This window comes from Eschrichtius robustus, chromosome 12 (assembly GCF_028021215.1).
Source record: "Eschrichtius robustus isolate mEscRob2 chromosome 12, mEscRob2.pri, whole genome shotgun sequence".
In the NCBI taxonomy this organism is placed as follows: Eukaryota; Metazoa; Chordata; class Mammalia; order Artiodactyla; family Eschrichtiidae; genus Eschrichtius; species Eschrichtius robustus.
Window position 1 is genome coordinate 32,050,015 of NC_090835.1, and position 27,905 is coordinate 32,077,919.

The 27,905-nt window shown below is 36.5% G+C and overlaps 1 protein-coding gene across 1 annotated transcript in view; it reads left to right on the forward strand.

The window, feature by feature from the left end:
• DNAH12 (dynein axonemal heavy chain 12) overlaps window positions 1–27,905 on the forward strand; it is a 219,539-nt gene that overhangs the window by 96,854 nt on the left and 94,780 nt on the right. The window contains exons 25-33 of the mRNA XM_068557202.1: window positions 2,880–3,032; window positions 3,287–3,526; window positions 3,863–4,108; window positions 4,436–4,555; window positions 16,294–16,403; window positions 19,075–19,258; window positions 19,391–19,531; window positions 23,247–23,330; window positions 23,874–24,062. Coding sequence (XP_068413303.1) covers window positions 2,880–3,032; window positions 3,287–3,526; window positions 3,863–4,108; window positions 4,436–4,555; window positions 16,294–16,403; window positions 19,075–19,258; window positions 19,391–19,531; window positions 23,247–23,330; window positions 23,874–24,062 — 1,467 coding nt within the window. The remainder of the gene's footprint in view (window positions 1–2,879; window positions 3,033–3,286; window positions 3,527–3,862; window positions 4,109–4,435; window positions 4,556–16,293; window positions 16,404–19,074; window positions 19,259–19,390; window positions 19,532–23,246; window positions 23,331–23,873; window positions 24,063–27,905) is intronic.

The window sequence follows — 27,905 nt, forward strand, 5'->3', positions numbered from 1 at the left end:
AATGTTTCACCAAATCGTCTTTCTCAGGAAGCTACCTGAAGGCCAGACCACATCTGTCTTGTTCTCTACTCTAGTGATTGACAAGTACATAAGTTACTCCCTAAATATTTGTTGAGTAAATGAATCTCAAGCTTCTGTGTCCTCAGACCTCACTGAAATCAGCTGTGAATATTTGTAAAGTGGACGCTAAGGACTGAGTTGTATAATCAAAATCACATTAAACACTTGTATACAACACTAAACATTGAAAGTCTCCTATTATATTTACTATCCATAATAAAGGGAACACATTTGTAAGCATTTTTTGGAAATTATAAAGAAGGGAAAGACTGTTTCCAGCAATCAATTTAATGGACATTAACAGTATAGCGTTTACTATAAGTTTAAGATGGGTAAAATATCATTGATATTGCCTTTATTTAATGAGCTCTCTCTATTGTTTTATTTTAGTAAATGTGAAAATATTTAAGATTTTCATAGGTCTATCATTTTTTTAAATACTTAATTGTTTTAGAGCAGTTTTAGGTTCACAGCAAAATTAAGCAGAAGGAACAGAGCGTTCCCATATACCCCTTGCCTCCCCAAATGTACAGTCTTGGTCCTTTAACCCTATTTTATCTAAAAGGAGTTAAGTTTCACAAACTCTCATAGCAGTTTTCATGAAACAAACTTCATGGAGAGAGTTGACTGTAACTTGTATGCATCTAAAAATTTCCAGCCATTGTTCTAGTCACTGTGGGGACCCAGAAAGAATTCAGATACTGCTGATGTTACTCTAAAGGAGCTTAAGGACTGGGACTTACCTGGCGGTGCAGTGGCTAAGACTCTGTGCTCCCAGTGCAGGGGGTCCGGGTTCAATCCCTGGCCAGGGAACTAGATTCCTCATGCATGCTGCAACTAACAGTTCTCATGCCACAACTAAGGAGCTCACATGCAGCAACTAAGACCTGGCACAACCAAATAAATATTTTTTAAAATTATTTAAAAAATAAAGGAACTTAAGTACTAATTGAGAGGGGAAAAAATGTACATAGTTAACTGTAATGTGAGTGTTGCTGAACCAAATGAACCAGGTTCATTTGTCTGACTCTCTGCAGTAAGCCAAATGCTGAAACGCTGAGGTTTGCAGCAGAGAAAGTGCTTATTCACAAAGCAGCCAAGCAAGGAGATAGAAAAACAACTCAAATATGCCTCTCTGAAGGCGAAGGGCTCAGGATATCTATGAGATAAAGCTGAGGTGTGGGGAGAGTGGGGAAATGTAATTGAAAACAAGAAAAAGGTGAGGCAACCGTTGCTCTGCGCATATGCACCCAAGCCATAGGCTTTTTCATGGGAGGAAAGCTCAGAAAGCAGCCTAGTTAGCATGCTCTGAGGGTGGAGTTTTTGGCCTCTGACATCAAAATGTCACTGAGCGGACCCTTGCCGATGCCCAGATGGAGGGTTGGTGGTCTTAACCGTCTGAAGTTTGAGCTGATTGATTTGACACAGTAGACTCCAAATATGTAAAAAGCAACTTGGGCAAACATCCAAATGCCCAGGCTACAGGACGCTTGGAGGATACGCCAGCTTTCATAAAAACAATAAAAGTGAGTCCAACCAGCGAAGGTAGGTCACAGTTTACCATTTATCAGTGGGTAACTGATAACTACTCTGGGTTTCACAAGGTTGAAACTGATACTACTGGTTAGAGAAGTACAGAGCAATGCTATGGGGATGGAGAAAATGAAGAACATACCAAGAGTGGAATGCAACAGCGAGGGTGAATCATAGACAAAATTATATAGTAGGTCATCTGTTTATTTTCCCACTGATGGGCCCCCATTTATGACCCTCACTTTTAGGTGTTTTCTCTCTTTGCAGCTAGCCGTAGAGGTTGTCATCATTGATCTCTACAACCATCTCCATAACCACTTCTTTTTTTAATTTTATATTATTTTATTTTATAGGAGATCTCTCTCTCTTTTTTTAAAAATTTTATTTATTTATTTATTTATGGCTGTGTTGGGTCTTCGTTTCTGTGCAAGGGCTTTCTCTAGTTGCGGCGAGCAGGGGCCACTCTTCATTGCGGTGTGCGGGCCTCTCACTATTGTGGCCTCTCTTGTTGCGGAGCACAGGCTCCAGACGCGCAGGCTCAGTAATTGTGGCTTGCGGGCCTAGTCGTTCCGCGGCATGTGGGATCTTTCCACACCAGGGCTCGAACCCATGTGCCCTGCATTGGCAGGCAGATTCTCAACCACTGCGCCACCAGGGAAGCCCTCTTTCTTTTTCTCTTTTTTTTTAATTAATTGGTTTATTCATTCAACTCTGGGTGCATTGGGTCCTCGTCGCTGCTTGCGGGCTCTCTTCAGCTGCAGCGAGCAGGGGCCACTCCCCGCCGCGGTGTGCGGGCTCCTCACCGCGGTGGCCCCTCCGGGGGCTCTAGTTGTGGCACACGCGTCTAGTCGCTCCGTGGCATGTGGGATCTTCCCGGACCAGGGCTCGAACCCATGTCCCCCTCATTGGCAGGCAGATTCTTAACCATTGCGCCACCAGGGAAGTCCCTCCATAAGCACTTCTAATTAAACTTTTCTGACTACATGTTAACACTTCAAGGCTGGATTCTCTTTGTTTTTAAAGGCAAATGGGATACACATGAAGTATTAGAAAATAAGGAGACTTTGATACAGTTTCACTTTTTTTTAGATCCTTTAAACTGCTTTTTCTTTGTGCAGCTAGAAAATTGAGTGCTAAAAATTAACTGAATGATGTAATTGTATTACTGCCTCTCTGAAGCTACAAATAAGACTAAATCCACTTTATAAGCAATTGTCCTATTATAGGGTTTTTTGTTTGTTTTCAGTTAAGCATGGATTTCTTTTCACGTTTATTTTTCTTTTCAGATAGGTGCCTTCTATTTAAACCTTGGAGGTGCTCCAGAAGGGCCAGCAGGCACAGGAAAAACTGAAACCACCAAGGACTTGGCTAAAGCTCTTGCTGTACAGTGTGTGGTATTCAACTGTTCAGATGGGCTAGATTATCTAGCAATGGGAAAGGTAAAGTTACATATTAAATGTTACAAATTTACAGCTAGGTCAAACTGGATAAACTGAAGCAAACTCGTTTAAAACACTGAATGTGGTTTAAGCATTACTTGACTTTTTTTTTTTTTTTTTTTTTTTAGGGGTAAAGACGTTTTTATCCTTGGGGCTTTTATTAACTGTCACTTTTGACTTAAAAAGGTTAAATTTTTGTTTTAACAAATGATGCCCTTTCCTACGAAAATCATCTCCTTTTTTCTTGTCCTCAGTTTTTTAAAGGATTGGCTTCTTCTGGTGCTTGGGCTTGCTTTGATGAATTTAATCGAATTGAATTGGAAGTGCTGTCAGTGGTAGCTCAACAGATTCTTTGCATTCAGAGAGCCATTCAACAGAAGCTAGAAGTGTTTATTTTTGAAGGGACAGAACTTAAGCTCAATCCAAACTGTTTTGTAGCTATTACTATGAATCCTGGCTATGCAGGACGTTCTGAATTACCGGATAATCTTAAGGTAATATTTTTTTAAAGAGTGTAAATTTGGTAATCAAAAGTAACAGCATAATCTACTCAAAATGGTATAATTTTCTCACATGTATTTGTAATCTCCCTTTTACCTTTTCCATTTGCTATAAGGTAAACCTCTAAAAACTTTTTTAGATGTCTAAAAAAAATATTAGAGTACATAAAACTGTTAAAGTGCTACTGAAAAAATTACAAAGTTAATGAAAAGGCGCTGCACTGGGGGAATAAACTTGAATATCAACACATTATCTTTGGGTGCTTATGCTCAGCTTTAAAAATGGTTTCCTTTAGGTAAATAATATATTTCATTTATTATATATTTCAGGTTCTTTTTAGAACAGTGGCTATGATGGTTCCAAACTATGCCCTCATAGCAGAAATCTCCCTCTACTCCTATGGATTTTTGAATGCAAAACCTCTGTCTGTGAAGATAGTAATGACCTACAGGCTCTGCTCAGAGCAGCTCTCATCACAGTTTCATTATGACTATGGAATGCGAGCAGTAAAAGCAGTTTTAGTGGCTGCTGGAAACTTAAAACTAAAATTTCCAAATGAAAATGAAGATATACTTGTAAGTATTAAATATACACGTTGTGAAAGTATCTGTAGAAAGATAACTTTTTCAGCAAGGTTGATCATGAACTATAGATAGGCAGATAAGAGAGTTGTTTGCTTTGAGCCTTTTTACATGGGGTTGAAATGATAGTTTTGAGGTTCTGTTTTTCATTATACTTTGTATGAATCCAAGGACCATTAGGTTTGATAAGTGTAGTATTGGCTTTTTAGTATGGGGATTCCATGGAACAATGTAAAAGAAACTTTGACTTTGGTGGGGTGGGGGTGAGAGAAGGGCAAATACTGGCAATTAACTTATCTTGCACTTTTTGGATGGTTTTAGCTTCTGCGATCAATTAAAGATGTAAATGAACCAAAGTTTTTATCACATGATATACCCTTATTTAATGGAATAACTAGTGACTTATTTCCTGGTGTTAAACTTCCTGAAGCTGACTATCATGTAAGTAAACCTGTGAGAATGACTTGTTCTGCAAATAAATTCATCTGGTGACTCAATAGTTTTCCAAGTTTTATTAAATGAGTGACTTATTCTGTTTGGAGGATAAACCCCTATTTTGGCCACTTTAATTAATGAGGAAGAGTAAATTTTAGTACCTTATACGATAGTAGGGTTAACAAGATTCAGGTCAAAGATAATGTTTATTGTAAGAGAATACATATTTTATTTCCTATCTTGTGATTTATAATATTTACTACTATGTATACTATAATACTATTATATACCTCCGCAGGTAGAAAAGATGATAAACTGAAAGTGGTAAAACATCCTATAGTTTTTTTGTACAGCAAAGTGATTCAGTTATATATATACATTTCAGATTATTTTCCATTGTAGGTTATTACAAGATATTGAATATAGTTCCCTGTGTTATACAGTAAATCCTTGTTGCTTATCTATTTTATGTATAGGAATTTGTATCTGTTAATTCCAAACTCCTAATTTATCCCTTCCCCATCACTTTCCCCTTTGGTAACCGGAAGTTTGTTTTCTGTGTCTGTGAGTCTGTTTCTGTTTTGCATATAGATTCATTTGTATTATTTTTTAGATTACATATGTGAGTGTTATCATATAATATTTGTCTTTCTCTGTCTGATTTACTTCACTTAGTATGATATCTCTAGGTCCATCCATCTTGCTGTGAATGTTAACCTTCTTTTTTTTTTTTTTTTTAATCTTCAAATTCAAATACTCCTATACGTCCTATGGCAGGATCAGAATAAGGTGATTCTAGGCTGTTTTCCAATACCAAAAACTAATTCTCTGATTCTCTAGACACCCTCTGGGTGTTCAAAAATTCAATTCAATTCTGACACTAACTGCCTAAAGTTAGTGTCAGTCCTACAAGACTGCCTCTCACTTCATACAGAAGTCTCAAGTCCTGGGCCACCTGTACTTCTGACTGACGGGCTATAAACCAGGGGTTTCCCTGACCCCTCCCCACCCAGGTTTAATAATTTGCTAGAACAGCCCACAGAACTCAGGAACACAATTTACATCTGCTTACCAGTTTATCATAAAGGATACAACTCAGGAACAACCAAATGGAAGAAATGTATAGAGCGTGGTATGGGCAGGTGGCAGCGTGGAGGTTCCGTGCCCTTTCAGGGAGAGTCACCCTCCCTGTACCGGAAGCTCTTGAATCTCATTGTTCAAGAATTTTTATAGAGTTCAGTCATCAGCCCCTTCTTCCCCAAAGGTTGGTAGGGCTGAAAGTTCCAACCCTCTAGTCACTGGGTCTTTTTGGTGACCAGCCCAATCCTGAAGCTATCTAGGTTCCCACAACGTCACCTCATTAGCATAAACTCAGGTGTTATTGTAAAGGACTCTTTATGAATAACAAAAGACACTACTATCACTCAGAAAATTCCAAGAGTTTTAGGAGCTCTGTGCCAGGAACCAGGGACAAAGACTCTATATATTTTAGTATTATACCACAGGTGATTATCAAGATGATTCAAGATACGCTAATATGATTTTTTAAATCAAAATGAAAATACAAAATTTTAATATTCTCTTGGAGAACTCTTGTACTCCTATGAATATAGCAAATAGTTTCATGGATTCATAGAATCCAGTTTGAAAAACACTACTAGGAGTCAGTGCTGGGAGGTGTGTGGCTGAGCAACTGTGTATGCCTGCAACTGAGCTGCAGGGGAGCCAGGGTCATAGAAAAAAAAAATACTACAAGCATACCTCATTTTATTGTGCTTTGCAGATGATGTGTTTTTTTACAAATTGAAGGTTTTTGGCAACCCTGTGTCAAGCAAGTCTATCAGTGCCATTTTCCCAATATTTGCTCACTTCTTGTCTTTGTGTCACATTTTGGTAATTCTTGAAATTTTGAAAATTCTTCATTATTATTATATCTGTTATGGTGATCTGTGATCAGTGATCTTTGATGTTACTGATGTGACTCACTGAAGGCTCAGATGATGGTTAGCATTTTTTTTAGCAAAAAAGTATTTTTTTTTAAAGGAAAATGCTTTCTTTTTTTTTTAATTTTTATTATTTTTATTTATATTTATTTTTGGCTGTGTTAGGTCTTCGTTTCTGTGCGAGGGCTTTCTCTAGTTGTGGCAAGTGGGGGCCACTCTTCATCGCGGTGCGCGGGCCTCTCACTATCATGGCCTCTCTTGTTGCGGAGCACAGGCTCCAGACGCGCAGGCTCAGTAGTTGTGGCGCACGGGCTTAGCTGCTCCACGGCATGTGGGATCTTCCCAGACCGGGGCTCGAACCTGTGTCTCCTTCATTGGCAGGCAGATTCTCAACCACTGCACCACTAGGGAAGCCCCCCAAAAAAGTATTTTTAATTAAGGTATGTGCATTGTTTTTTAGACATAATGCTATTGCACACTTAATAGACTCAGCAGGGGTCCCCAACTCCTGGTCCTCGGACTGGTGTTGGTCCACGGCCTCTGGGCCGCACAGCAGGAGGTGAGCAAGCCAGGGAAACTTCATCTATCAATCCCTATTTCTCCCCGGCGCTCACATTACCACATTACCGCCTGAACTATCCCCTCCACAACCCCACACCTGTCTGTGGAAAAATTGTCTTCCACAAAACCAGTCCCTGGTGCCAAAAAGGTTGGGGACCACTGGACTACAGGATAGTGTAAACATAACTTTTATATGCACTGGGAAACCAAAAAATTTGTGTGACTTGCTTTATTGAGATATTTACTTTATTGCTGTGATCTGAACCAAATCCACAATATCTCTGAGGTATGCCCGTCTTAACTATAATATCTTGCTTTTTAATATGTACCGTATTACTTTGTTTTTCATCTACTGACTTCTTTTGGGTTTCAGGTAATGTTTATTAACTTCATTAATCTTCTCTGTTGGCTTTTTAATTTTATGTCAGTGGTCACTCACAGATTGCAATACACATCCTTGATTTATGACAGTTTACCTCAGGTTTGTATTCTGAACCATTTCAGACACAATATAAGAATTTTAAATGTTATAATTCCATTATCCACTCATCTCTGCCCATTGTACTGTTGTCACGTATTTTACTTCTATATACGTTATAAACTCCACATTTTTTGCTTTAGGTATTAGTATTCGAAAAAAAAAAAGTCTTTTATATTTACCCTTTCTAGTGTTTTTTAATTTCTTCCAGCAGATATGTGCTTTAAACTGGGATCTTTTCCCTTCAACTTTAAGAACTTTCTTCAGTATTTATTGTGTACATGTTGAGTCTTCTGGCAACAAATTCTCTCAGTTTTTGTTTTGAAATATCTTTATTTAGACTTCATTTTTTGAAGAATATTTTCACTAGGTATAGAAGTCTAGATTGGCAGGAGTCTACCCCCCCCCCCATCATTTTAAAGATGTTATTCCATTAATTCTTGGCTTTCATTCTTATGCTTAGAAGTCAGGAATTTTTCTTATGTATATTTCCTTGAATGTAATATGTTTTCTCGCCTCTGGCTGTTTGAAATATTTTCTTTCTTTCCTTGCTTGACTATGTGCCTAGTGTGGTTTGCTTTTTACGTATCCTACGTGGGATTTGCTGCACTTCTTGAATCTGTGTATTGCTATCTTTCTCCAGAAAATTCTCAGTAATTATCTTTTAAAATATTTCTTCTACCCTATTTTCTCTCCCCTGTCCTTCTGGGGCTCCAGTTACATGAATGTTAGAACATTTTATGTCATCTCACATCTCTTATGCTCTGTTTTTGTTTTTTGATTTTTATTATCTGTACTTTAGTTTGGATAATTTTATTGACCTGTCTTTAAGATTAATGATCCTTTCCTTGGCTTTGTTCATTCTGCTGATAAACCTATCCAATGAATTCTTTTCTTTTTTTTTTGGGGGGGGGGGACGAGTACTGCACCATGGGGCATGTGGGATCTTAGTTCCCTGACAATGGATCGAACCCTCTCCCCCTGCAATGGAAGCACAGAGTCTTAACCATTGGACCACCAGGGAAGTCCCTATCCAATGAATTATTTATTTATTTAAATAGATCTGTATTGGAGTATAATTGCTTCACAATACTGTGTTAGTTTCTGTTGCACAACAAAGCGAATCAGCCATATGCATACACATGTCCCCATATCCCCTCCCTCTTGAGCCTCCCTCCCATCCTCCCTATTCCACCCCTCTAGGTTACCTCAAAGCACCGAGCTGATCTCCCTGTGCTATGCTGCTGCTTCCCACCAGACAACTATTTTACATTTGGTAGTGTATATATGTCTATGCTACTCTCATTTCACCCCAGCTTCCCCCTCCCACCCCATGTCCTCAAGTCCATTCTCTATGTCTACCTCTTCATTCCTACCCTACAACTAGGTTCATCAGTACCATTTTTTTTTTTTTGGCTTCCATATATATGCGTTAGCATACGGTATTTGTTTTTTACTTTCTGACTTCACTCTGTATGACAGACTCTAGGTCCATCCACCTCACTACAAATAACTCAATTTCGTTTATTGTTATGGCTGAGTAATATTCCATTGTATATATGTGCCACATCTTACTTATCCATTCGTCTGTCAATGGACATTTAGGTTGGTTCCATGTCCTGGCTATTGTAAAGTGCTGCAGTGAACATTGTGGTATATTCACTTCAGCACATAATTCTTTTTGAATTATGGTTTTCTCAGGGTATATGCCCAGTAGTGGGATTGCTGGGTCATATGGTAGTTCTATTTTTAGTTTTTTGTGGAACCTCCATACTGTTTTCCATTGTGGTTGTATCAATTTACATTCCCACCAACAGTGCAAGAGGGTTCCCTTTTCCCACACCCTTTCCAGCATTTATTGTTTCTAGATTTTTTGACAATGGCCATTCTGACCAGCATGAGGTGATACCTCATTGTAGTTTTGATTTGCATTTCTCTGATAATTAGTGATGTTGAGCATCTTTTCATGTGCCTCTTGGCCATCTGTATGTCTTCCTTGGTGAAATGTCTATTTAGGTCTTCTGCCCAATTTTTAGGTGGATTGTTTGTTTTATTGATATTGAGCTCCATGAGCTGTTTGTATATTTTGGACATTAATCCTTTGTTGTTTCATTTGCAAGTATTTTCTCCCAGTCTGAGGGTTGTCTTTTGATCTTATTTATGGTTTCCTTTGCTGTGCAAAAGCTTTTAAGTCCCATTTGTTTATTTTTGTTTTTATTTCTGTTACTCTAGGAGGTGGGTCAAAAAGATCTTGCTGTGGTTTATGTCAAAAAGTGTTTTTCCTATGTTTTCCTCTAAGAGTTTTATAGTGTCTGGTCTTACATTTAAGTCTTTAATCCATTTGGAGTTTATTTTTGTGTACGGTGTTAGGGAGTGTTCTAATTTCATTCTTTTACATGTAGCTGTCCAGTTTTCCCAGCACCACTTATCGAAGAGGCTGTCTTTTCTCCATTGTATGTTCTTGCCTCCTTTGTCGTAAATTAGGTGCCCATCTGTGCGTGGGTTTATCTCTGGGCATTCTATCTTGTACCATTGACCTATATTTCTGTTTTTGTGCCAGTACTATACTGTCTTGATTACGGTAGCTTTGTGGTATAGTTTGAAGTTGGGGAGACTGATTCCTCCAGCTCCATTTTTCTTTCTCAAGATTGCTTTGGCTATTTGGGGTCTTTTGTGCTTCCATACGAAATGTAAAATTTTTTGTTCTAATTCTGTGAAGAATGCCATTGGTAGTTTGATAGGGATTGCGTTGAATCTGTAGATTACTTTGGGTAGTATAGTCATTTTCACAATATTGATTCTTCCAATCCAAGAACATGGTATATTTCTCCATCTGTTTATGTCATCTTTGATTTCTTTCATCAGTGTTTTATAGTTTTCCGAGTACAGGTCTTTTGCCTCCTTAGGCAGGTTTATTCCTAGGTATTTTATTCTTTTTTGTTGCAATGGTCAATGGGAGTGTTTCCTTAATTTCTCTTTCTGGTTTTTTGTTGTTGGTGTATAGGAATGCCAGAGATTTCTGTGCATTAATTTTGTATCCTGCAACCTTACCAAATTCATTGATTAGTTGTAGTAGTTTTCTGGTGGCATCTTTAGGATTATCTATGTATACTATCATGTCATCATCAAACAGTGACAGTTTTACTTCTTCTTTTCCAATTTGTATTCCTTTTGTTTCTTTTTCTTCTCTGATTGCTGTGGCTAGAACTTCCAAAACTATGTTGAATAAGAGTGGCGAGAGTGGACATCCTTGTCTAGTTCCTGATCTTAGAGGAAATGCTTTCAGTTTTTCACCATTGAGTATGATGCTCACTGTGGGTTTGTCGTATATGGCGTTTATTATGTTGAGGTTGGTTCCCTCTATGCCCATTTTCTGGAGAGTTTTTATCATAAATGGGTGTTGAATTTTGTCAGAAGCTTTTTCTGCATCTATTGAGATGATCATATAGCTTTATTCCTTAATTTGTTAATGTGGTGTATCACATTGACTGATTTGCATATATTGAAAAATCCTTGCATCCCTGGGATAAATCCCACTTGATCATGGTGTATGATCCTTTTAATGTGATGTTGGATTCTGTTTGATAGTGTTTTGTTCAGGATTTTTGCATCTATGTTCATCAGTGATATTGGTCTATAATTTTCTTTTTTTTGTGGTATCTTTTTCTGGTTTTGGTATCAGGGTGATGGTGGCTTCGTAGAATGAATTTGGGAGTGTTTCTCCCTCTGCAATTTTTTGGAAGAGTTTGAGAAGGACCGGTGTTAGCTCTTCTCTAAATATTTGATAGAATTCACCTGTGAAGACAACTGGTCCTGGACTTTTGTTTGTTGTAAGATTTTTAATTATGGTTTCAATTTCATTACTTGTGATAGGTCTGTTTATATTTTCTAATTCTTCCTGGTTCAGTCTTGGAAAATTGTACCTTTCCAAGAGTTTGTCCATTTCTTCGTGGTTGTCCATTTTATTGGCATATAGTTGTTTGTAGTAGTCTTTTATAATCCTTTGTATTTCTGCAGTGTCAATTGTGATTTCTCCCTTTTCATTTTTAATTTTATTGATTTGCATCCTTTCCCTTTTTTTCTTAATGAGTCTGGCTAAGGGTTTATCAATTTTGTTTATCTTCTCAAAGAACCAGCTTTTAGTTTTATTGATGTTTGCTATTGTTTTCTTCTTTTCTATTTCATTTATTTATGCTCTGATCTTTAAGATGTCTTTCCTTCTACTGACTTTGGGTTTTCTTTTTTCTTCTTTCTCTAGTTGTTTTAAGTGTAGGGTTAAATTGTTTATTTGAGATTTTTCTTGTTTCTTGAGATGAGATTGAATTGCTATAAACTTCCCTCTTAGAACTGCTTTTGCTGCATCCCATAGATTTTGGGTCGTCGTGTTTTTGTTGTCATTTGTCTCTAGCTATTTTTTGATTTCCTCTTTGATTTCTTCCGTGATCTCTTGGTTATTTAGTAGCGCACTGATTAGCCTCCATGTATTTGTGTTTTTTACAGTTTTTTTCCCTGTAATTGATTTCCAATCTCATAGCGTTGTGGTCAGAAAAGATGCTTGATACAATTTCAATTTTCTTAAATTTTCTGAGGCTTGATTTGTGACCTAAGATGTGATCTGTCCTGGAGAATGTTCCGTTTGTACTTGAGAAGAAAGTGTCTTCTGCCAATTTTAGGTGGAATGTTCTATAAATATAAATTAGATCTATCTGGTCTATTGTGTCATTTAAAGCTTGTGTTACCTTATTTATTTTCTGTTTGGATGATCTGTCCATTGGGGTAAGTGGGGTGTTAAAGTCACCTACTATTATTGTATTACTGTCGATTTGTCCTTTCATGGTTGTTAGCATTTGCCTTATGTATTGAGGTGCTCCTATGTTGGGTGCATAAATATATTGTTATATCTTCTTCTTGGATAAATCTTTGATCATTATGTAGTGTCCCTCTTTATCACTTGTAACAGTCTTTATTTTAAAGTCTGTTTTACCTGATATGAGTATTGCTACTGCAGCTTTCTTTTGATTTCCATTTGCATGGAATATCTTTTTCCATCCCTTCACTTTCAGTATGTATGTGTCCCTAGGTCTGAAGTGGGTCTCTTGTAGACAGCATATATATAGGTTTGTTTTTGTATCCATTCAGCCAGTCTGTGTCTTTTGTTTGGGGCATTTAATCCATTTACATTCAAGGTTATTATTGATATGTATGTTCCTATTACCATTTTCTTAATTGTTTTGGGTTTGTTTTTGTGGGTCTTTTCCTCTCTTGTGTTTCCCGCCTAAAGAAGTTTCTTTAGCCTTTGCTGTAAAGCTGGTTTGGTGGTGCTGAATTCTCTTATCTTTTGCTTGTCTGAAAAGCTTTTGACTTCTCCATCGAATCTGAATGAGATCCTTGCTGGGTAGAGTAATCTTGGTTATAGGTTTTTCTCTTTCATCACTTTAAGTATATCCTGCCACTCCCTCCTGGCCTGCAGAGTTTCCACTGAAAAATCAGCTGATAACCTTATGGGGATTCCTTTGTATGTTATTTTTTTGTTTTTCCCTTGCTGCTTTTAATATTTTTTCTTTGAATTTAATTTTTGTTAGTTTGATTAATATGTGTCTTGGTGTGTTTTCCATAGGGTTTATCCTGTATAGGATTCTCTGTGCTTCTTGGACTTGGGTGACTCTTTCCTTTCCCATGTTAGGGAAGTTTTTGACTATAATCTCTTCAAATATTTTCTCAGACCCTTTCTTTTTCTCTTCTTCTTCTGGGACCCCTATAATTCGAATGTTTGTGTGTTTAGTGTTGTCCCAGAAGTCTCTGAGATTGTCTTCAATTCTTTTCATTCTTTTTTCTTTATTCTGCTCCTCAGCAGTTATTTCCACTATTTTGTCTCCCAGGTCACTTATCTGTTCTTCTGCCTCAGTTATTCTGTTATTGATTCCTTCTAGTGTATTTTTCATTTCAGTTATTGTGTTGTTCATCTCTGTTTGTTTGTTCTTCAGTTCTTCTAGATCTTTTTTAGACATTTCTTGTATTTTCTCAATCCGTGCCTCCATTCTATTTCCAAGATTCTGGATCATCTTTACTATCATTACTCTGAATTCTTTTTCAGGTAGATTGCCTCCTATTTCCTCTTCATTTTTTTGGTCTTATAGGTTTTTACCTTGCTCCTTCATCTGTGACATATTTTTTTGCCTTCTCTTTTTTTTTTTTTTTTTTAATGAGTGGGATTGTGTTCCTGTCTTACTGGTTGTTTGGCCTGAGGCTTCCAGCACTGGAGTTTGTAGGCTATTGGGTAGAGCTGGATCTTGGTGCTGAGATGAGGAACTCTGTGAGACCTCACTCTGATGAATATTACCTGGGGTCTGAGGTTCTCTGTTAGTCCAGTGGTTCGGACTTGGAGCTCCTACTGCAGGAGCTTCCGTGCAATCCCCAGCTCATGACCCAAGATCCTGCAAGCCATGTGGGGTGGCAAAAAAAAAGAGAACAATAACAAAGTAAAAAATAAAATTAGACTAGGAAACTTAACAGATATGTTAGAAAGAATATAAAAATGAAAATATAGATGAATCAACAACCAGAAGGTACATCAAGAGCACAATAGTAAAAAAGAGGAGGAGGGAAAAGAAAAAAAAAAAGGGGGAGAAGGGAAGGCCTTGGCTGTGGAGGGTGGGGCCTAAGCAAGGGCAAGGTTTGGGTGGTGGGTGGGGCCTATGCTTAGTACCCACAGGGCTGGAAAAGGCCCTGGGGCTGTGGGGGCTGGGGCTTAGGTTCAAGAAACAGAAGGCGCCCAGGCATGCCCCCCACCCCTGGTCTCAGAGGACAGGGGACCTCACCTGGGAGCCCAGCAGGCTTCCTGGGCTCGACTGGGCAGGGCAAACACCCTTCTCTCCTCTCCTGCTCCTCCAGTGTGGGAGGGCCCCTCCTACCTGCCTCTCCTGATCTCCCTGACCTCCCTCCTATGCTCCCAGGACCCATGCGGGGCTGTGGAGGGGGAGTACCCTCTTGGGAGCTCAGCAGGCTCCCCAGCCCGAGTGGGCCAAGCAATCACCCTCTACTCCTGTCCTGCTCTTCCCGGAGAGTCCCTCCCACCTGCCTCTCCTGATCTTCCCTGCCTCAGGGGTGCCAATCCTGTCTGGCTTCCACTTCTCCTCCCCTGTCAGTCCCCCTACGTCCTACTGGTTCACTTTGGGGTTCCTCCCATCTCCTTGGGCGTTGGAGTCCCCCACCAGCTGAGGGAAGGCGCCCTATTTGTGGGGAGACGCTAACTCCACGTCTTCCCACACTGCCATCTTGACTCCAGCTCCCCAATGAATTCTTAATTTCACATATTTTATTTTTTTCAGTTTTAGTGTATCCAATTTGGTTTTATTAAGAGATCCCATATCTTTGCTTAAATTCTTCATTTTTCATGTATTTTTTGTCATATTGTCCATTTTCTTTTATACATTTATACAAGTTATTTATTTATTTATAAATATTTATTTATTTATTTGCCTGTGCCAGGTCTTAGTTGTGGCACACGGGATCTTCATTGCCATGTGCGGGATCTTTGTTGCAGCATGTGGGCTCCTTTAGTTGAGGCATGCAGGATCTAGTTCCCTGACCAGGGATCGAACCCATGCCCCCTGTATTGGGAGCACAGGGTCTTAACCACTGGACCACCAGGGAAGTCCCAAAAGTTATTTTAATGTTTTGTCTGCTAATTATAACATCTAGGTCAACTGTGATTTTGTTTTATTTAATTTTTTTTTCTACTGATCATCAGCTTTTTTTTTCTCATGACTTGTATTAAAAATTGTATAGAAAATAATTGTAGAGGCTGAACTGGTATTATTTTCCTGCAGAAAACCCATGCTTTTCCTTTGTCAGATCGCTAGATTGAGCTGTTGATCAGTTCAATCAGGAGTTGACCTAAGCCAGAGTTTTGTTTCAGAATTATTGAGCTTTAGTTTACCTCTGGTTTCAAATGTCTTTAGAGTGAAAATTGTCCTATTGTATAATAAGGCCCTTCCTATAGCAGCATTCTGGGATATAAGCATCTGAAGACTAAGAAAATCTCTCTCTATGTGCCTTTCTAGCTAAGCCTTTGATTTCTTATGTCACTTCAGACTCAGCAAAAGCATAGGCCGTGGAAAAACCAGCTTTGCATTTGAGGCTCCTCCAGTTTTATGAAGTTCACATAAGTCCACACGACCATTAAAATATCTGTTATTTTCTCCTTACTTCAACAAAGTCCCTCTGCCTATAGCAGGCTCAATCCAATGCCCAATATGTCTATACTTGCTCCCAGAGGCAAAATTAGCTGTTGATCTGTGTTTACCTAGGAAAGGCTCATCCCTTTCTGAAGTTTAATTCCTTTAGACTTATTTGCATCCAAAGTGCTCCTGTATCTTTAAAAGCTTTGTAATTTTTGTAACCTCTGTTTATTTCTATTTACTATAGTGTGAAGGATTGTTTGGCATGTTCTTCTATATCCTAACCAAAAGTGAAATTCTGGAAAAACTATTAAGAGGAGTTGTTTTCATGCAGCGTACACCCAATGCTATGGTGCCATAATCATTGATAACTTATAATGGGGAATACTAATATTTTTAAAGTATTTTAATTTTATTTGTTCCTCCTTTTAATTAAAAAAAAAAGTTTCAAGAAATAATTTATAAATATAAGAAGATACAATTTTCTTATTTCTAAATGAAAAGTCTACATTTATAAGACATGAATGACATGATTTATAATACCATTTTGTAGAAATGCATTCCATTTTTCTTTTATTTTAGGAATTTTTGGAATGTGCTCATGAAGCCTGCAAAGTACATAATCTTCAGCCTGTTAAATTTTTTCTTGAAAAAATGATTCAGACATATGAGATGATGATTGTTAGACATGGGTAAGATTATAGATTATAGATAGTCTGCCATAGTTAGATGTTGTTTTTTAAGTTAAACTATTAAAACAACTAAAATTTGTGAACTAAAAGACTCAGCAAACTTTGTATGCTAGGTAGGCTAGGGAACAACGCCCCCCTCCCCACCATCTCCATTCCAGTAGCTTAAAAACAAAGGTTTATTTCTCTCTCATGTTACCTGTCCAAAAAGGAGTGGTAAGGAGTACTCATTCAGTGATGTAGCACTAATGACCACCACAATTTGCCCTTTTGATCATCAAATATGTTATTTGCTCTACTTCATGCACGTAGAACACACTTTTCCTTTCCCAGGGAGACAACCTAAAAGTTCTGATCAATCAATGAACCAGACTCAAAGTATAGGATCTCTAGGTGATGCGTGATAGCTTGTGTATCAGATTTGGAAGCTGTTCTTCTTGCTCCAAAGACCTAAAACTACAAAGACAAGTTATCTGCCCTGCATACATCCAGTATTATAATAGTGGGTTTACCAGAGCAGGATTATCAGAGCAAATACTCCCATTCAGAAACTGAAGAATAAGAGACAAAGCCAACACTTGTCAGTAGCAGTTCTGAAACCCAGCTGTGCGTGTGGGAGCCCAGTTCCAGAGATAGATTGTGAAACTACTGGAGTTTAAACTTCAGAACCTCTTATTTGTAGAGGCCCCTCCAGGGAGTCATGATCATTTTATATATAATTTATTGGAAAGGGTGTCATTAAAGTGGCAGTGGACATTTTTGTATTTGTAATTACATATATATTTTTTTCCTTAGAAAGCTTTCCCCACCAATTGTATAAACTGAAATCCCCATAAAACCTGGATCTATTTCTGCTTGATTTTGCTCCCTGAGAGAGGCTTTCCAGTAACCTCTGCTCTGTGGACTTTGGTTCAACCTTTTGAGAGGTCTTTCTATCTCCATTTTCTTCCCTGGTCACATGTGAGGTGGACAATAGAGAAAATATCCTTGGGAGCTGAGAAATGTTTTCAGCCCACTTACTGCCTGTAGAAAGTTGAAGTCTCAAAGGTCATGATTTTTTTAAATGCAAAATTTAAAAAAAACCAAACCTTTGTATTATATAAATTTTCAAACATATATAATAATAGAGGGAATTAGTACAGTCAACCCTCATGCATTCAGTACCTAAGAGTCTTCTTTACATCTTAAACATTCACATGTGATTTAGCCTAGACTCATGGTTTCTTTGTCAGTAAACTCTCTCAAAAACTATTTAATAAGTTTATTTTTATTTGATTCCAGGTAGTTCCATGTGCCAGTAGCCACAACTATAGTCCTTATTAAGTCATACCTTTCTAAACTTCCTTGTAGTATCCTTGAACATATTAGGCTTAGATGAGAGGGCCCCACCCTTAATCTATTTTCCCTAAATTATCTCACCATCCTGAAATGATTACTGGGAACCATATTAATCTTTCATAGGTTTTAATAAAGTGATACAATGGCCCTACTCTTGATTTGATCCTTGATACTAGGCTGAGTTGATCTTTGTTGTTCAAAGATTTTCTCAATTTATGTTTTACCAATTGCAGGTGAGAATAAATTACCTCATTCAATCCCTCAAGTCTCTGAATTTCTCAACTCCCTCTACTTTCATTCCTGCTTGCAAACTGGCCATATTTTCTTAAGCTTATTTCTTTTTGTAGTTCCTTGTTAAATACAGCCATCAGCTGCCAATATATACTAATAATATTCTGTTCACTATCCTTTTCCCTTAAAACTACAATTTCATTAGATATATTATCGATCTTCCAGGTTATCTCAGGGATAAATTTACCAAATGTTTGATCATTGCATAATATTAATTGCCAATCCTTTAGCCGCCACCCACAACCTAGCCTCTAAGCCAGTGCCACTTATTTTAGTCTTTTTTATTATGGCAAGAATGCCTTTTGCCCTTCTAGTTACCAATTTCTATCAATAAGGATGGGCTAGGTTATTCCATAGAAACAATCAGCACCCAAATCTTAGTGACTTAAAAACAAAGATGTATTTCTCATTCGTACTGTTTCCATTATAGTTTAACAGGGAGGTTCTGCTCATCATAATCACTCAGGTCCCAGGCTGTTGGAGCAGCCACCATCTCAACATTGTGCGTCCCAGGTGTGCTAGAGGGAAAGGAGAGCTCTGTAAGGTCCCTCACTGGTAATTATCTATTCCCTAAGAAGCAACACCCATCATTTCCATTTATTACTCCTTAGTCACCTAGTATTCTCACAAGAGAGTGAGGAATCCTATGAGCCAGGAGAGAGGAGATTCAGAAATTTTTGGCAAAGAGCACTATAGCAAGTGAAATCTTGAGGAAAAGTGAATCTTCTCCTCTCCTCTGCTTAGGAAACCCCAAGTCATTAAAAAATTTTTTTTGAGTAGGCAGTTACTAAGTTTCCATTTTCATTTGGAAATTTTTAATTCTCTTGTAGGTAATGGTATTAATGTCGAGAATTTGATTTAGAGATCAATCAATTAAGAAGTTAAATGTATTTCCCTTATATCTGAGAAAAATTAATATAATTTCAAAAATTATATGTAGTAATTATCATAGGGTAAAATTTTATATACCTATATATAGGGAAATAATTTAATTTACCATTATTTTTTAGAATCTTATTGTATAATGACTTCTTTTCCTTAATAGTTTTATGTTAGTAGGAGAGCCTTTTGCTGCTAAAACAAAAGTTCTGCATATGCTGGCTGATACTCTAACTCTTATGAATGAACGTGGCTATGGAGAGGAAGAAAAGGTCATTTATAGGACTGTAAACCCCAAATCCATTACTATGGGCCAACTTTTTGGACAATTTGACCCAGTGTCCCATGAGGTAATCTACAGTATAAACATTCTCCACTCTCATTGACAATGCACATTAAGCCAAGAAATTTGAAATGTTTTTGTATTATCACTTTACAGTTTTTTAAGGACACTTTCCAACTCTTCCTTTTTTCCTCCTCAGTGGACTGATGGTATTGTGGCTAACACTTTTAGAGAATTTGCCTTATCAGAAACACCTGACCGGAAATGGGTTGTATTTGATGGTCCCATTGACACTTTGTGGATAGAGAGCATGAACACAGTATTAGATGATAATAAAAAGGTAAATCATCATGATTAAAAGCAAAACAGATGCACAATATGAATATACTTAACACTACTCAACTGTAAAGTTAAAAATGGTTAATATGGTAAATTTATGTTATTTTTTTTACCACAATTAAAAAAACAAAGCAGATGCAGATAGGCTTAAACAATGTTATGTGTTCAACAACTAATTATCTCAGACTATATATTTAAAATAAGGGATGCACCAATTGAATAAGTTTATCAATTATCTTTTCAATGAAAACTATGCTGTAGTAAATTCTTTGCTTAATTTTTTAATTAGAATGAAATATATTAAATTAATGAAATATTAATTCATTAATGAATTAATTCATTAATGAATATATTAATTTAATGAAATATATTAAAATTACTGTATTACTGTATTACTGTACTGTACTGTATTACTGTATTAAAATTACTGTATTAGCAGGAAAGCATAGTAATGTAATGGGTGGCAATAAGTTAAGCGACTACAGTGTTAAGGTTTCTTATAGAACTTTAATATTTTAGAAGAAAATAAAAAGCCCTCATTCTTTTTTTTTTTTGTATGGTTTTCTTTATTATTAGCATCTTGCATTAGTATAGTAAATTTGTCACAATTAATGAACCTATATTAATACTTATTAACTAAAGCCCATACTTTATATAAATTTCCTTGGTTTTACCTAATCCCACATTTCTGGTTGTAGGATCTTATCCAGGATACCATATTTAGTCATCATGTCTCCTTAGGCTTCTCCTGGCCCTCATTCTTTTTTGAAAACATCAGTTGCTTGAGTGCTTATATGTGGTACATTACCTTAAACCTATGAGATATACAAAAAAAGAGAAAATGGAAGTCTTCTAGTATTTATTTTAATTGAGAGATAACATAAGTATAAAATGTGCACTAAGTTTAAGTTTAGATTCTAAGATTTTTTTACATATGTGTACACTCACATAACCATCACCTAAATAAAAGTGCATAAAATTTATTGCCCCCTACAAAGTTCACTCATGTCCCTACCCAATCAGTATACCCTCCCCAAGGGGCAATCACTATTCTGACTTCTACTGTGATAAACTAGTTTTACCAGTTCTTGAACTTCGTATAAATAGAATCATACTCTTTAGTGTTTTCTTTCATTTGGTCAATATAGTGATCTGTGATATTTATATTGTAGATCCATTTTATTTATTTATTTATTTATTATTCTTTTTGTGTCTGTATTAGTACTCTACTGTGTTAGTATATCACTATTTATTTTTTGCTTTTATGAAATAATTATAATACTAAATAAGCAAACTAATTTAATTAACATTCAAACATATACTCCAGTACTTTATCATAGGTGGTTAGTCATTTGTTCATATTCTTTCTTTCATTCAGTCAGTCAGTCATATTGATTGAACTAAAGGGGAAAGTAAACAGAGGAGAAATAGTGATGATTCAGAAGAGAGGGGTTAATCAGTCCAGTCAAGTCTAAGGATTCAGAGCCAAATGGAAGGATTGTTTCATATTGGATGAGAGGAGAGCAGGAAAGGTGAATGTATGGCTTTGATAGTGGAAATTTGAAGGCAAATCCTTTTGATGATTTATTTTTCCTTTGTGCAGTGGCAGGCCCTGGTTCTTTGTATACTCAAGGAGAAAGGGGAAGATTTAAATTAGCCATCATGAAAAATGGGAAAGACAGCTGCCTAGGAAAACATAGAAGCATATCTGAGTGTTATGGAGAACCTGATGGAGTTGAAGACCATGAGTTATAAACTATAGTGCCAAAGTCTGCCTTTGTGAGATTTTTCTCTACCAATTTAAGCACCTTGGATGTGGGTGTAGATAATGTTGCCAGACTGGAAATACAGAAAGACTTTAAAGATATTGGCATGAGAACGATAGAAATGCTGGACCATAGAACAGAAGCTACCTAAAGAAAGAAGTAAAAACAACAAGGATATGAAAATCTCTATGAAAATGAAGAGCAAATATAGTAGGAGTCAATGAGTGAGAGAGCTGGATGGAGCAGAGACTTGAATGCTCAGAACTGTGTAGTGTTCCAGGAGAGAAGGTCCCAGGTATCTAAGGTGGATGGCTGGAGTGGAGTAGGGGAGAAGTACGTGAAGACAAGGTAGTTAAATACCGGAGGCAGGGAGCAGGGGTGCTGTAATGAGATGTTTCCCCTTATGAACATTGGATCAGGCCAGAGTTATAGTAGAGAGAAAGAGACTGAGCCAGCTGTCAAAGGCTTTAGCCAAGCAGGAGTTGTCAAAGGGGCAAGGGCTGTAATAGAGGATGGAATAGAAGTAGTTGGGAAATAGCATGGGGGAGCGAGGAGAATGTTGACTCCCCCTCCCAAATTTGTAGCAAGAAGAAGAATGTTTGCTGAAACAGCCTGGTAGAAACTTAAAAGTATTCTAGACAAGCATTGTCCAATAGAACTTTCTGTAGTGATGGGCATATCTGCACTGTCCAATAAGGTAGCTACTAGTCACATGCGGCTGTTGAGCATTTAAAATGTGGCTAAGTGCAATAGAAGAACTGAATTTTAAATTTTATCTAATTAAAATGAAATATAAATAGCCACATATGATTACTGACTGTCTTATTGGACAATCCAGCACTAGACCGTTCATTCATTTTACAGATAAGAAACAGATCCAGAAATGTTAAATGCTGCGTTGTTGACGAACTAGATAGGGGCAAAATTGGGATTAGAGTAATGAATCAGAGACGAAGCACTGAAAAATAAATGTAGAGGAAGAATTTTGAAGACTTAATAATGCAATTAATTTGGGGTATCAACAGTTTATAATTATTACCAACATTATTAAAAGTTAATGATAATTCCAAAGGTGGAAGCCAAGGAGATTGAGAGGATACAATGGCTTTAATAATAATGGACAAGATAGGAATTTGGCAGAAAGGACACAGTTGATAAATTCAGTTTTTCACATATTTGATTAAAGAGGAATGTTTTAGATTAAGAGAGACCAAGAGAACATGGTAAGCCCAATGCATAGTCCTTGATTGAATTTTGGTTTGAATCAATCAGTTGAAAAGACATTTCTTATACAACTGGGAATATTTGAGTATTGGCTGAGTATTAGATGATATTAAGGAATTATTGGTAATTTTGTTAGATGTGATAATGTTATTGTGGTTATATAGAAAAGTCCTTATTTTTAAAGATGAATATTGACATATTTGGATGTGAAATGCCATGATGTTTGTAATGATCTTTAAAATACTTTTTAAAAAGACTAAGTAAATATGGCAAAATGTTAACATAGGTTAAATCTACGAGATGGGTATGTGAGTGTTCATAGTATTCTCTATTTTTTCTATTTCTCTTTTTTTATTAATAAAAAAGGTCTTATGACAACTTTATAAAATCAGGAGTATTTCATGTAATTTTTTAATAACAAAAGCTGACGTTTATATAGGATTTTGTATTTTTTTCAATATATCATGTAGTTCCCCTCTCCCCTAATTCTATGAGAGGAAAATTATCCCTTTTTATAGATGAAGAGACTGAGAGTCAGAGATATTATATATTTGCTTACCTAGTAAGTAATTGACAGAACTAGACCTAGAATTAAGATTTTTCTGACTTCCATCCTAATACTTATTCTATTATATCATAGGAGATACTTTAATAAATAGAATAAATTTTTACCTGAGAAGTTTGAGATTTGTTAAAAATAAACATTTGAAAAATTATTGCCTTCAGCTCTGCCTTATGAGTGGAGAAATCATTCAAATGTCCCCTCAAATGAGTCTCATCTTTGAAGCAATGGACCTTTCCCAGGCCTCAGTAAGTTCATAATTTAATATAACAGTAGTTTTTGTTTGTTCATTTATTCATTTGTTCACTTTGTCAATAAGTACCTTTTATTATGTGTCAGAAAGGGAGTTAGGCACAAGGAATACAAAGATGAATAAGACACAGTGTATGCTCATTTAGGAAGGATGAGAACCGTGCTAATAAATATATATATCCCAGTACAGAGCTACATGTTAAGTGCTCTAAGAATATGGAGGGGGCGAGCACCCAAGAGAGGAATGGGTAGAGGAGGAAGACAGTGGAAAATGTTTGAGTGTTTGATCTGGTTTTGAGGGGTAAGACTTCTCCGCAGAGACTGGTTGGGGCTGGGCATTCCAAATCATGACAAGATAACTTACAGAGACATGGAGCCATGCCATATCTGGGAAACTGTAACTGCAAATGGTTTCATCGAGTGTATGTGAATGCTGTAGAGGAAGATAGGAGCCAGATCATGAAGGGCCTTATAAGTCATGCAAAGAATTAGTTAATAACTACCAGATTAGAAAAGGAAAACTTGTCTTTTTTCTGTAGCCTGCCACTGTAAGCCGCTGTGGCATGATTTATTTGGAGCCCTCACAGTTGGGATGGGAACCACTTGTGTCTTCTTGGTTGAATTCACTGAAAGGACCTCTACAGGAACCAGATCATCAAGCTCTTCTGAGAGGACTTTTTGACTGGTTAATACAGCCCACTTTAAGTCTTCGTAAGAAAAAATGCAAGGTAACACTATAATTCTCTTATACACTCAAATTTCTTTACTTTCCATTCAGTTTGACTAAGTCTAAAGTCAGAATGGTTGGATAAATAACTAAAATCAGTTTCTCCTTAGACATGTAGTATCCACTTTTTTAAAAAATTGAAATATTTATTATGACAATCCATGATTCACATGCAGTTGTAAGAAATAATACAGAGAGATCCCACATACATTCACCTAATGTCCCCCCATGGTAACATTTTGCAAGACTATATTATAATATCCATTGATCTTATTTACATTTCCCTAGTTATACTTCTGCTTGGGGGGGGGGTGTGTGTGTATGTATGTGTGTGCATGCATTTAATTTTTTTAATTTTAAAAATAAAAGTTATAATACTTAAAGTGTACATGTTGATTTGATATACATATATGTAGTGAAATGATTACCACAGTCAAGCTAATTAACATATCTCCTCAAATAGTTAACATACTTTTGTGTGTGTGTGATGAGAGCACCTGAAATCTACTCTCTTAGCAAATTTCCAGGACTGATACATATTGTATCAGTATTATTAACTAAAGTCATCATGTTGTACATTAGATCTCTAGACTTACTCATCCTGCATAGATGTAACTTTGTACTATTTGCCCAGTATCTCCCCATTTCTCTCACCTCCCCACCCCTGGTAACCTGTTTTACTCTCTGCTTCTTTTTATGTGTTCAACTTTTAGATTTTGCATACAAGTGAGATCATGCAGTTTTTTCCTTTCTGTGTCTGGCTTATTGCACTTAGCATAAAGTCCTCAAGTTTTGTTTATGTTGTTGAAAATGGCAGGATTTTCTTTTTTAAGAATGAATATTATTCCATTATATATATACCACAATATCTTTATCCATTCATCCACCAGGGGACACTTAGGTGTTTCCATATCTAGGCTATTGTGAATAATGCTTCAATGAACATGGGAGCACAGATATCTCTTTGAGGTACTTATTTCATTTCCTTTGGGTGCTGTATCTAGAGAAGGCATTGCTGGACCATATGGTAGTTCTATTTTTAGTTTTTTGAGGATCCTCCATACTGTTTTCCATAATGGCTGGACCAATTTACACTCCCACCACCAGTGCACAAGGGTTCTCTTTTCTCCACATTCTCACCAACACTTATTATCTTTTATCTTTTTGATAATACCCATCCTAACAGGTGTGAGGTGATATTTCACTGTGGTTTTGATTTGCATTTCCTTGATGATTAGTGAGGCTGAGTGGCTTTTCATATACGTGTTGGCCATTTGTATGTTGTCTCCGGAAAAAAATGTCCATTCAGGTCCTATGCCCATTTAAAAAATTGGGTTGTTTGTGTTTTTGCTGTTGAGTTGTATGAGTTCCTTATATATTTAGGATATTAATTCCTTATTATATATATGACTTGCAGATATTTTTCTCCCATTCAGTAGGTTGCCTTTTCATTTTTTGATGGTTTCCTTTGCTGTGCAGAAAAGCTTATTAGTTTGATGTAGTCCCACTTGTTTATTTTTGTATTTTTGCCTGAGCTTTTGATGTCATATCCAAAAATATCATTGCCAAGCCAGTGTCAAGGAGCTTCCCCCCCCCCCCCGCCCCCCCATCATGTTTTCTTCTAGGAGTTTTATGGTTTCAGGTTTTACATTTAAGTCTAATCCATCTCAAGCTGATTTTTATGTCTAGTGCAAGGTAAGGGTCCCATTTCATTCATTTACATGTGGACATCCAGTTTTTTCAACACCAGTTATTAAGGAGACTATCCTTTCCTCATTGTATATTCTTGGCACCATTGCCAAAGATCAGCTGACCATATATGGTTGGGTTTATTTCTACTCTGTTCCACTGGTTTATATGTCCGTTTTTATGCCTCTACCATTCTGTTTTGTACTAGAGCTTTGTAATATAATTTGAAATCAGGAAGTGTGATGTCTCCAACTTTACTCTTCTCTCTTAAGATTACTTTGGCTATTTGAGGTCTTTTGTGGTTCCATACAAATTTTAGAATTGGTTTTTCTATTTTTGTAAAAAATGTCATTGTAATATTGATAGTGATTGCATTGAATCTGTAGTTCACTTGGGTAGGATGGACATTCTTCCAATCCTTGAGCAAAGAATATCTTTCCATTTATTTGTGTCTTCAGTTTCTTTCATTACTGTTTTATAGTTTTCAGTGTACAGATATTCCACTTCCTTGGTTAAATTTATTCTTAAGTATTTTATTCTTTTTGATGCTATCATAAATGGGATTGTTTTCTTGATTTCCTGTCTAAATAGGTCATTGTTGATGAAAAGAAATGCAACTGATTTTTGTGAGTTGGTTTTGTATCCTGCAGCTTTATTGAATTTATTAGTTCTAAAATGTTGTGTCCCCCCTTCCCTCCCATCTCCGTGGAGTCTTTAGGGTTTCTACAAATAGGATTATGTCATCTGCAAAGAGAGATAAATTTACTTTTTCTTTTCTGATTTGCATGTCTTTTATTTCTTTTTCTTGTCTCATTGTTCTTGCTAGTACTTCTGGCACTGTATTGAATAAAAGTGGTGAGAGGGGGCATCCTTGCCTTGTACCAGATCTTAGAGGAAAAGCTTTTAGTTTTACCCAATTATGATTTTAACTCTGGGATTTTCATAAGTGGCCTTTATTTTGTTGCAGAGATTTTTATCATGAATGGATATTGAATTTTGTCAAATGTTTTTTTCTGAATCTATTCAGATGATTATGTGGTTTTATGTTTCATTCTGTTAATGTGTTGCATCACATTGATTGATTTGCATATGTTAAACCAACCTTGGATCCCAGGGATAAATCCCACTTGGTTATGGTGTATTCTCTTTTTGATGAGTTGTTGAATTCAGTTTGCTAGTATTCTGTTGGGGATTTTTGCGTCTACATTCATCAGAGATACTGACCTATAGTTTTTTGTTTTTTTGTTTTTTTCTTGTGGTGGCTTTCTCTGGCTTTGATGTTAGGGTAATGCTGGCTTCAGAGAATGCGTTCAGAAGTATTCCCTCTACTTCTATTTTTTGAAGAGTTTGAGAAGGATTTTTATTAATTCTTCTTTGAATGTTCGGTAGAATTGTGAAGCTGTGAAGTTATCTGGCCCTGGGAATTTTTGTTGGGAAGTATTTGATTACGACTTCAATCTCCTTATTTGTTATTGGTCTATTCAGGCTTTCTGTTTCTTCTCTATTCAGTTGTGGTAGGTTGTATGTTTCTAGGAATTTATCCATTTCTTCTAGATTATCCAATTTGTTTGCATATAATTGTTCATAAAAGTTCCTTATTATTTCTTTCTATTTCTGAGTCATCCATTGCAATGTCTCCTCTTTCATTTCTGATTGTATTTATTTGAGTCTTCTCTCTTTTTTCTTGGTTAGTCTAGCTAAGGGTTTGTTTATTTAGTATATTTTTTCAAGAGATCAACTCTTAGTTTTGTTGATTTTTTTTCTGTTGTTTTTCTAGTCTCTATTTGATTTATTCCTACTCTGATCTTTATTATTTCCTTCCTTCTGCCAACTGTGAAATTAGTTTGTTCTTCTTTTTCTAGTTCTCTGAGGTGTAAAATTAGGTTGTTTATTTGAGATCTTTTTTCTTTTTTAATGAAAGTGTTCATTGCTATAAACTTCCTCTTAGTACTGCTTTTGGTGTACCTCATAAGTTTTGGTATTATTGTTTCCATTTTCATTTGTCTCAGGATATTTTTTGATTTCCTCTTTGACCCAGTGGTTGTACAAGAGTATGTTATTTAGTTTCCACATATTTGTGAATTTTCTCTTTTTTTTTTTTTTTCTGATTTCTAGTTTTAATCCATTGTGGTCAGAAAAGATACTTGGTATAACT